At 33.3% G+C, this 11,409-nt stretch overlaps 2 protein-coding genes across 2 annotated transcripts in view; one reads left to right on the top strand and one right to left on the bottom strand.

The window, feature by feature from the left end:
- Positions 1 to 10,219, bottom strand: part of LOC117119750 (ribosomal biogenesis protein LAS1L-like) — a 19,939-nt gene extending 9,720 nt beyond the window's left edge. Inside the window, exons 1-9 of the mRNA XM_033264618.1 lie at positions 9,964 to 10,219; positions 8,566 to 8,688; positions 8,256 to 8,328; positions 6,867 to 7,035; positions 5,820 to 5,866; positions 5,106 to 5,194; positions 4,433 to 4,512; positions 3,974 to 4,189; positions 3,491 to 3,611 (exon numbers count right to left, since the gene is read on the bottom strand). Coding sequence (XP_033120509.1) covers positions 3,491 to 3,611; positions 3,974 to 4,189; positions 4,433 to 4,512; positions 5,106 to 5,194; positions 5,820 to 5,866; positions 6,867 to 7,035; positions 8,256 to 8,328; positions 8,566 to 8,688; positions 9,964 to 10,118 — 1,073 coding nt within the window. The 5' untranslated portion in view covers positions 10,119 to 10,219. The remainder of the gene's footprint in view (positions 1 to 3,490; positions 3,612 to 3,973; positions 4,190 to 4,432; positions 4,513 to 5,105; positions 5,195 to 5,819; positions 5,867 to 6,866; positions 7,036 to 8,255; positions 8,329 to 8,565; positions 8,689 to 9,963) is intronic.
- A 79-nt stretch (positions 10,220 to 10,298) lies between these two features.
- LOC117119751 (UPF0160 protein MYG1, mitochondrial-like) overlaps positions 10,299 to 11,409 on the top strand; it is a 6,310-nt gene continuing 5,199 nt past the window's right edge. The window contains exon 1 of the mRNA XM_033264619.1: positions 10,299 to 10,448. Within this exon, the coding sequence (XP_033120510.1) occupies positions 10,385 to 10,448 (64 nt within the window). The 5' untranslated portion in view covers positions 10,299 to 10,384. The remainder of the gene's footprint in view (positions 10,449 to 11,409) is intronic.

The following is an 11,409-nucleotide window of genomic DNA, read 5'->3' as shown; positions in this document are numbered from 1 at the left end:
ATATCCTAGAGCCGCTACTGCACACACAGCAAAAATAATGCTAGATGTTGGGAGTGCATTAAACCAGATACCCGGAACTACTCAAACAAATTGTGATTTTTTTTTTGGTGTGATTGATGAGTCTAGCATCTGTTTTAATTGAAAATTATCAATCAAATATTCATATATTTGGAAAATTATCCTTTAATACATTTTTCGCAGGTCTCCAAATTTTTTACTGGTCTATTTTTATCAACATATCAAGATATTTAGGTAAAAATAAATACATGTATACCAAAAAAAATGTAACAATAACACTATTCATAATATCACTGCACTAGTATTTTGTGATTTTTATGGTAAATCCCTGAGTGTAGGAAAAGGTAACAGTGTACAAACAGGGTTGTTGTTTGGTTTCTCTTGTGGGCTGGAGTTTGTACTGTTGTAATTGAGTTCAATGTTTAGAACCCAGTGATGCATGAATATTATTGTAGTGTCTTGTGCAACAACACTGGCGAAAATACACTGAGAATTTAAACAATAATAATAATACCAATAATAACAACAGGAATAATAATAATAATAATAATAATAATTTAATAATTTATATTATTAATAATAACATCAATAATCATAATAATGAAAACAATAGTAATAACAATAAAAGGTTTAAATAAATACAAATTAGTTTTTTTTATATACTGTTTAATATTTCAACTCTATACAACTTCAAATACCTTGTCAGATTCTGACTTTAAATTATATCTTTGAACTTGTCTCTATTATTGATGGCATGAATGATATCTATTCTCCCTTGTCTGGTTCCCAGTATTTTTAGGCTTCTAAATACTTTTGCCTTGCCTTCCCCTAGCTCTGGTTCTCTCTAGTTTACCTTCTATTGTCAGTTTTCCCTTACAACAACAACTACAACAACTATTTAATTAAAATATTAATAACTATAATAATTAATAAATATTTATGACATCATAGGGTGTACCGTAAACATTGTTTGTTTATCATGTCATGCTTACAAAATTTGTTGTAGATTATGTCTAGTATTAGACAGTATAATACATACTCCAAGTATCGAAATGCATGCCATCGTGTTGGGATTCAATATTTCGACATCAAATATGTCATCATCAGGGGATCTCGTATTATAATGGACCTTTTTGGAGAGTCAAGCAAACTTTACAACTGGCCAATCACACCTTGTTATTTTATAGGCAGGGCCAGTAATATACATTTCCCACAACCCACATATGTTTATGTAGGTCAAAATAATAATCAATATATCATCACTGTTTTACGTTTTTGAAGCAAATTTTGGACACTAAGTCATGTTTCTATATAAATGGCAGTCAATCTAAGTGGTGGGCCTAAAGCCAGACATTCACTGTGACCGTCGTATGACGACCCCAACTCCGCAATCTGTGAGCTCTAGACGGCGCCATGCCATTTCCTGACTGTTGGTGGCGGTCTGGACAGATCGTCATTAAATACGATCTATAGCATTGGACGCAACGCAATTCATTGTCGAATTGCGTCGGCTGACGACCGTCGGCTGCAGTAAGTGACTGACTTTAGTGGTGTGGTCAAGAGAGAACATTGTGTTTTAAAATGTTAGCATTTGATTCACATACAGTTATTAGAAATAATAATAAGTTAATTTAAGTTGTTTCTTTAGAAAATGGAAAGACCAAGAAAGTAAAGCAAGTGTAAAAGCACCATAGGTCATAAACATTTTCATAATTTGTTCTAAAACAAACTAAAATTTAAATGAACATTTTTAATTTAGTATATTTAATGTTTTCAACAAGTTTAAACCTGTTTGTGAGTGTTATATAATACATTTTGTTCTAGTAATTTTAATTATTTAAAATGTTGTATATTTAAAAATTATCTCATATTTGATTGCATTTAAGATTTCTATATATAGTAGTGTACAAGTTTTGTTAGAGGTCTCTTTAAAGTCTGCCTTGCCTTTAAAGCCACCCTCTCAAAATTTTGTTGAATGTCCTGATAATGGGTGGATAATTTCCGTCTGACTGGAATATTTAACCAGGAAATTACAGAAGTCTGCACATGACTGATAAAATTTAGTGACCAGAGAACTTTGCAGAGATGCTATATAAAGTTCTATATTTAGATTTTTAGATTTATATGTTTATAAATTGATCCATCTGGTTTCTAATAATAACACATTTATGGGACCCCACATTTATATATATATATAATTAGTACATTACAAAAATAAACATTAATAGTACATTGTTATTGTTAATCCGACTGTTAGTCAATAAGCTTAATTTGTTTAAAGTTTGTGTTTAAGTGGTTAAAATTAGTTGTATAGCTGTGCAAAGTCTAAACAGTAATAATAACAAATGTGACCTACCCTAGCAAAAACAGGCTCTTTTCTCAAAAAATGGTTAAAAACCAAATGGCAAAGATGCCATTTGATAGCATTATAGTTAAGATTTCTATACATTACTGTTTATGAATTGTTTTGAAGGAGGGCCTCTTTAAAGTCAGCTTTGCCATTTAAAGCCGCCCTCTCAAAAGATTGTTGAATGTCCCGGAAAAAACATGCGAAAGAATTTCTATGTTTTTTCAGGACTTTCCAAAACCATACACACCCTGGTTTATCTGCATTGTGCTTTCTCTTTGTGGGTGGATAACTGCGGCCTCATTGGAATCTTTAACCAGGAAATTATAGAAGTTTGCACATGGCTGATGGAATTTAGTGGCCAGGGAACTTTGCAGAGGGGCTATATAAACTTCTATATTTAGATTTTTAGATTTATATGTTTCTAAATTGATCCATCTGGTTTCTAATAACAACACATTTATATATATAATTAGTACACTACAAAAATAAACATTAATAGTACTGTACATTGTTATTGTTAATCCGACTGTTAGTCAATAAGCTTTAATTTATTTACAGTTTGCATTTAAATGGTTAAAATTAGTTGCATAACTGTGCAAGTCTAAATAGTAATAATAACAAGATTTGTGACTCACTCTAGCAAAAACAGGCTCTTGTCTCAAAAAAATTGTTAAAAACATATATCAAATGGCAAAGATATGATAATACATTTTCTGTCCAACATGCACTAAGACAGTCAATACATGGGAATTCTAGCTTTTTTGAAGACTTTCAATTTTGATGACAAGCATCTAGTTTTGCCAGGGTTGGTCACAAATAATAAAGAAACAGACTTGATAAAGCTGGCAACAACTTCCAGCGAAAGCTCGTTGTTACATATTTAAGTTACCTTCAGAGTGCTACCTCTTTATTATTTGATTGGGTTGTGTAGGTATGTGGGTGTGGCTATTGATGTTTATAGATTTGACCTCAGGATGTTTATTTTAAAATCTGTGTGACTGCTACTTTAAAGTGGCAGTCAAACATGTTCAACCATCTGTCTATGTGTTAGAAATGTAATTGTTGACATTCTGAACTCTACCCCATGTGATTGGCTTATAATGTAGGCTGTATTGTGCTTACCTTTGTACAATTTGACATGTATAAGGATTAGGACTTTCAACACACAAGTTAAACAAGTGATGCCAATCAACTTCTGTTGGTGCTATAGTCAAGCTTTGCTGACTGCAGTCAATACCACATACTACAGTGAATAAGGTAAAAAATTATATACAAAAAAATATAACATGAAGTATATAGTGGATAATATTCAAATGCTTTACTTATGTCTGTATTTAGCCTAAAAAATAATGATAACAATGTTATTCTGATGGCATTGCAGTGCCCGCCGCTACACGGAGATTGGATTCGACACTAGCTACTAAGCGCAAGTTCGGTGGTCCAGTGGTTAAGACACCAGGCTAGTTATCTGTAGGTCGTGGGTGTTGATTCCAACCCAAATCACTTGCAAAATTTTTTTTGCAAGCTTTTGGAACATACTGAGCATTAAGTACAATAACATGTCAGGTACGGCAAACATCATTCGTAATAACTATATTTTCTTACGGTTCTTATCGGCCACTTCAAGGAATAACCGCATCCAACCTAAGAGATATGCACCCGATTGCATCATGGGAGTTTTATATTTGCATAATTCTTTGCACAGTGGTTCTAAGATGCTATGGAGTATCTTCATCTGGCATAGTTGTTGCAGTAAAGGTTGCCAGAGATTTACAAATTTTTCTGGAATTTGTGGTAATTCAGCAGCCTTTGTATTGATATCTGTAATGATAGAAATTCATTAAAATTCATTATTTATCTGTAAAAAATCTCTTAATTCTTGAAACTATCACACAATAGTGGGTCTTTAGTTAAAAATGCTGGATTTGTGTGCGCTAGACAAATATTTTAATATAATTTATTAAATAATTGGTTTATTATACTTTTAGAAATGCTCACTGAGGGTTTAGTGGGTGGACTTTGAAGAGGCGGAATATACCCGAGGATTATGGTATTTCAACTTACTAGTTTCAATTGCGAGGGACTGCAATTGCTGTTCTGTAGGTACAAGGAAGCCATCTTGAAGCAATATATCAAACACATGTCTGAAGGAAAATAATAATATAATAATAATAATCATAGACTTATGTAGTGCATAATGTTAAGCCCTCCATGCACTTCACATTATCAATACCCTGGTCATGGCATCAAACGCTTATGAAACACAAACTCAAGCTCCCTAAGCGGAGTATTCGAAAAGGTTACAACAGCTACAGCAGTGCATTTTAGCATTTCACCCTACCAGGTGGAGAGAAGCAATACAGATAAAGTGCCTTGCCCAAGGACACAAGTGAAATGTACAGCGAGGGACTGAAACCCTGACCTCGAAGTTGGGAAACCAAACCGTTCCCGCTGAGTCAAACCAATTCCAATATTACAAATTCTAGTTTAAAAAATTAAATGAAGATTTAATGTCATAATATAATTTATAATTCCTTACTTATATTTACCTTTTATCACTATTATTATCATATTTATTTATTACTTATTTCACTTATATTTCACTTATGTTTCACTATTCTCCATCCATATCATTCTATATCATTTGTTATGTATTTATTGCTTCTTACAGTATCTATATTTATATTATTAGAAACATGTGATGACTATTAGTGTTATGATTAATTTGATAACTTACATTGCTTTCTCATTCTCAATAATTTCAGAAATATCAGCAAGTACTTCCACTAAAGCATCATTTGATTGGCTCCATCCCATTTGCAAAATCTAAAAATAGATTGATAATAATAGTAGTAATATTATTATTAAAAACATTACTACTGTGTATATGCTGTTAAAAAAAAAAAAAAGAAAACAGAAACCCCCTGCTAATACAGAAAATAAAAGAAAAGGAAAAAAATCTTCTTTCACTTTATTTGAGATTCAATTGCCCATATCAAACATGACTAACAACAATAGAATTTAATAATACTATCAATAACATGCAACTCAATAGGTCTACTAAGGCATAACAACACTGTTTGACAGGCTCATAAAAATAAGCATTAGTATAGTTGCATATTATACACTTGTGGAAATTATTATCTAAAGGCTATTTGTAGATGTTCAGGAATGAACTATGTACTATGTATATAAACGTTACTCCGAATAATGTGATTCAATCATGACATGGCTATTATTCAGAATAAAGTTCAATCAATATCACACAAGTGATTTCAGAATCACATAATAAACAAGTCTTACAGAATCCGTGCCCTTGTCCTTTAATGAATATATTCACAGAAAATTTGGAATAAAGTTTTGTGAATAAATAACTACAGAAAGAAAGCAAAAAAAGCAGTATAACTTGTTGTTGGATGTAAAGGATATAAAAACAAAAAATAAAACTAACCATATACTGCTCTTGTTGGTACCTAATCAAAAGCTGACGAAGTTGTGCTGTGAAAATTATACAAAATATATAAAAATAGTTTGTTTTATTAGTTAATTTTTTTTGTCGTTTTTTTTTTTTAAATTGGCTAGGACAGTCAGACATCAGCACCATTAGAGCTTTTGTGACCAGTTGTGAACCAGCGAGCCCTCATCGAGGGCTTCAAAGTGCTGGTAAACAAAGCGGTGATGCTGGTTTCCTCTGCTTTTTAGCTTAGGGCATTTCATAGGTTAATTTCCATGCTTTCTCTTGCGCCTTGAGCACTTCCTAAGTGATACTGTATGTGCACTATATAAATCGTATGTATTTATTATTAATATTATTAAAACAGATTTCCTGTCTAACATATACAATAATATTGATGACAATTCAGTAACCAAAGAAAACCATTAAAAAATGGCCAGGGTATCATACTTTTATCGTAATAGCGACCGTTTTACTTCACTATTGTTGAGTGTGAAACAGACATCCAGACGGCCAGCTTGCTATTCTCATGCATCACTGGATATAATTATATTACCAGTAGGTACTTATTCATTTTTGAAATGAAAAGGAATTAAAATTATTTTAATACACATATTTTGCGAGAAAAAATTGCTCTCATCAAATAATTACATTGCCTTCGGTTTTGCGTTGCGCGCGAATAGATTATTTTGCTGCACGGAAAACACGCATCTACAGATAACAATAATGGCAGAGTGCAATGATGCGTAACCACATAACACAACTCCACTGGCGCACGGGCTTAGAGTATCAAGTTGATTAAAAATGTATAAATTTATATGGATTGTTTAAAACAAGACAAAAAATCAAAATATTAAAAGGAAGGGCCACCAAACATTTTTTAGGCGAAGGATAATTTATTTTGATATTAACTACCTTCATGTTAGGCGCAGTTTAATTATGCTAGATTTAAAAAAAAAATCATATTTAAAAGGGCACTTTCTTTAAAAGGGGGGGTCGACCGCACCCATCGACCCCCCCACGGTACGCCCCTGTTTTGCTTACCTCTTGGATCCATTTCAGACTCAGAATCTGTGTCTTCATTTTTCTCCCAATAATCTGTTTGCAGCCATGACAGCGCAAACTCTACACCTGTTTTGAGAATGCTCAATGAGGGTAGTTCAGAATGTGTTGCATCGTGGCGCAGGTTCACGAGCCAAACTGGAACACCGATCTAAACAATGTTAAAAATATTATATCATTAAAAAAGGATAACCAGGAAATATTTCAATTACATAGCTTCCCTTTTCATACCCACTTTATTTGCAATTTCTAACTAATTTTTATATAATTGTAATGTTTATCAGTGTAATGACAATGCATTATGCACAGAATATACCTACAGGTCTCCCTCTAATTAAAGATCCCTCCAATTAAAGACCACCTCCAAATAATGACCACTTTTCTGGGGTACCATCTATATTATAATTACGCTTATTTCAAAGCCTAGAATCACAATAGAAAAAAATCAACCGAGGTCCTCAGACAACAACCTGCCGGTTTGAAAAGGTGTAACGACATGGATCATTGAAGTCTCCAACTCACAAAGTGAATATAATTCCAAATGTCAGCTTAATTGAGGGGAAAAATAATGAGTTTTACAGTTGTTTTTCACCAGAATAGCTGTCTTGCAACCCAATGGTATGTTTACGGTGTGGTTTTATATGGAATGCCAAAAGAGCAACATTACATGTATGTACTTCCACATCTAGGTTGTATATGGAATGCCAAAAAGGCAACTTTCAATCACAATCTTTTTTCAAGCACGCTCAGTTTACAGGCACAGTCGGTTAACAAACACAGTTGATTTCCGTCAAGCACAGTTGGTTATCAGTTTCTCAGTGAGTTACATTAAAACCTTGCTTTAGCTTGCCCTGACCAATACTGTCTGATCAACATTTTAGTGGTTTCTATATATTTTTATGTTATGAAAAATGATGTAAAACTGCTATCAAAACCTGTACCTTTCTGACATTACGTAAAGAAAATAACTGAGCAAGATAACATGCAACATGCCTCCTGTCTTCTTCTCGTGGTAAACTAATCACACACCATTCACATACTAGAGGGTAAGTAAGCACACCCTCTAGTATTAACAATGTCTTTTATTTTCTTTATTAATCTAATTAGAGACCAGAGTTTCTAAAGACCATGGAAGCCTCGGTACAATAAGTTGTCTTTAATTGGAGGGATCCGAGGGAGACCTGTTTTAATGTCCCAAAATGATAATTTTTATATCCTGAAAAATTATTTGTATTTCTGTTAGTTATCACGGTATTTATTTTTTATATACTGAAATTATTATTTTTTAATGAAATGTTCTTCAAATGGTAAATAATACTTTTCAAGATAATTAATAACAAAACAAAAATCAGTTAATATATTGATACCAACCTCCTTAGCAATTACATGAACTGGCTGAGCAAAGAATTTGTTCTGATAACGATCTGTTGTCATGTTTACAAATCTACGGAAAGGAAAAACAGTTTATAATTCTATGGTAAAAATCATACTGGGGATGTATGATTGAAGTACAACACTGACTTATTAGATAAGCCATGGTAAATCATGGTGGTGAGATCAAATAATAATGAATTATACACTTATACAGTCATATGCATAATACAAAAAAGTATACAATACTGGATGCTTCACATTCTCTGTTGCTGAAAAAATGGAAGACTGCTTGTAAAGAAGTACTGACCTTATTAAAGCCATTGCATAAGCCAGTCGAATACATTCTTTATTTGCACCTTGCTTTTCCAATATACCTGCCTCCACTAAACCAGCTGTACACGCTATTGACAGCGGTATTTTTGTGGTCACTCTATGAACAAAAAAAAAGTTATGCTGAGTGTGAACACCTTGGATAATGGATCAGTAGACAGCTTCTCTATGGGAAAAAATCTCAGGTATTAAACTACATATTTTTTTGTATGTTTATCTTAAGTATTTTAAATATTATTGCCATATGCCTGAGGGCATTTTATTCCCTTGACCTCTCCCCACCCCACCCCCACCACTCCTATAATAATATGAAAACCTCATAAATATACAATACATACATGTAAACATAGAACAAACATTACTCCGAATATTCAGAGTAACTTTGTTTTCTATGTTAAACATAGTCAGTGCATCTGTTGGTTTTTGGAAATACAATAAATACACATGTTTGTTTTTATTTTTTATGACTGATTTTTTTGCAGATGTATCTGTGTGAGTTTCAAGTCTGGTGTACAGAGCAACATTGGACGAACAAGCCTTTTTCACGCTGCAGTAGACATCTTCGATCGATGACAAACAGTGCTGAGCAGCGAAGCGTAATCAATAGAAATAACATAGCGTTTCGACCATATTTTCGGAGGTCATGTTACTTAAAAAATCATAAATCCTTAACGGAGGGTCGTATCAACATAATTTTTTCTTTAAAATGTTCGCAAAGGATATATCTACAAACTGTATGAATGAAAAAAAATTTGTTTAGTCTGTCAAAACTAAACTGGAAAATGGAAGACCGATTTTGTGTAGTGTTAACACACGCAATCGCATTGCCATATTTCACACTGTTCGACCGAATATCATTAGTATGCCGGCCATATTTTCAGAGGTCATGTTACTTTAAGAATCATAACTCCCTAACGGAGGGTCGTATCGACATATTTTTTTCTTTAAAATGTTTGCAAACGATATATCTAAGTACTGTATGAGTAACAAAAAAATTAAAATGTGTTTAGTCTGTCAAAACTTAATTGAAATAATAGCAACACGCACTACACAAAATCGGTCTTCTATTTTCCAGTTAAGTTTTGACAGACTAAACAAATTTTCAATTTTTTCTTATTTATACGGTATGTAGATATATTCTTTGCGAACATTTTAAAGAAAAAAATATGTTCACATGACCTCCCGTTAAGGATATATGATTTTTTGAGTAACATGACCTCCGACAATATGGCCGAAACGCTGTGTTATTTCTGTTGGTTACGCTTCGCTGCTCAGCATTGTTTGTCATCGATCGAAGATGTCTACCGCAGCGTGAAAAAGGCCTAGGTAGTTAGCCCAGTAGCCTGGGCCTAGGTCTAAGAAACGTGTTACCTACCGACTTTTCCAGGCAGCATATCTATCTAAAGCACTTTTCTGAAGCTCATAATCGTCACTGTAAAAATTATCATACACATACTGCCATTCTTCTTGGTCCAGCCAGCCGACAACTCGAGTTCGTTTTCTAACGCTCTCATTCATGGAGGCCGCCATGTTCTTTTAATATTACCCTTTCTCAAATTTGAAAATAATTACGGTCGAAAGGCTGTAATACTTTAAATTTACTTAAGAATATACAAATAAATAAAATTTGAAAAATGCTTTACTATTTATTATTTTGTAAAAGTATAGAAGGTTATATTTTGTAGTAGTGATGTACTCATATAGAGAAAATAGTATTTTGCAGAAAGTTCGCCAGACTATTGTTTAGTTGTTCATCATTCAGCAGAGGCACACATGTTGATATAGAAATAGGTTATATGCAGACTTCTTACAGGTTATTTGTCTCCTGTACCCGATTTAACCTTCAGTTGTTTAAAGCAGGTGATATTTTGTTAGAATTCTAATATTAAATATAGTGGAACGAACCAACAATCCATATTTTCTGGTTGATTTTGCTAGGCCTTCCCTAGCTAGGCTCAACCAACCAATAAGGCGAAACCTGGCTGGCTGGGCCGGGTTCGCTGGGCCTACTAGGTCTAGTACTAGGCCTGCCTGTCACCTGCATTAGGAGGAGGCCGAGGCACGAGCCTAGCCGTATGTCAAGTTTGACTTATTTGCAGGCGTGAGACTTTTGTTCTAAAAACCTCTCCCCAAGGTGGGGGTGTTTTTCCGGTGCATTCCGCTCCCCCACCAGATGCCTTTTTCACAAATCTGTAGACATCTTGAAGTGATGACAATCAAATCCAAGTCAGTGGTGCGTAACCAACAGAAATAAGATAAGCTTTGAGGTTGAATTCTTGTCCTCATGTTATCTAAATATTCATAACTCCATATGGAGGGTCGTATCACATTAATTTTTTCTGGAAAATGTTCTCAAAAAACTATTCTACACCACTATATGATTTTAAAAAAAAATTTAAAAATGTTTTTGACCTCTGAAATCAAGATGGAAAAAGAAAAGCCTATTTAAGTAGTGTATTAAAAGAGGCCTATTTTAAATAATATGAGAACTTTTTTGCAGTAAATCAATGTCTCATCAATATAGGAATAAACACCAAAGAAAAAAAACTTTGGTAACATTTCTGTTCACCTATTTTTTTTTATTGAGAATTTCTGCAGTTTTTAGCAAATTCTAAATGTATCCTCAATGCAAAACTGAAACTTCACAACCTTGTGGTATATTTTCAGGGGCTGATCCTTAATTATTGAAATGAGGGGCGCCAAGTTCATATAGGCTTAGATGTGTTCAGTATGCTGTTACAAAGTATTGTAGCACGTAGTATTTGTATACTATTTTCTATTTTTTTCTGCAAAAAAAGTAGAAATCAGCATTGCTGAAACT

Source organism: Anneissia japonica, unplaced genomic scaffold, assembly GCF_011630105.1.
Source record: "Anneissia japonica isolate Jap-2015-1 unplaced genomic scaffold, ASM1163010v1 scaffold11151_len745516_cov174, whole genome shotgun sequence".
NCBI lineage: Eukaryota > Metazoa > Echinodermata > Crinoidea > Comatulida > Comatulidae > Anneissia > Anneissia japonica.
Note: the sequence above shows the minus strand (reverse complement) of the source record. Positions and strands in the feature narration are given on the sequence as shown.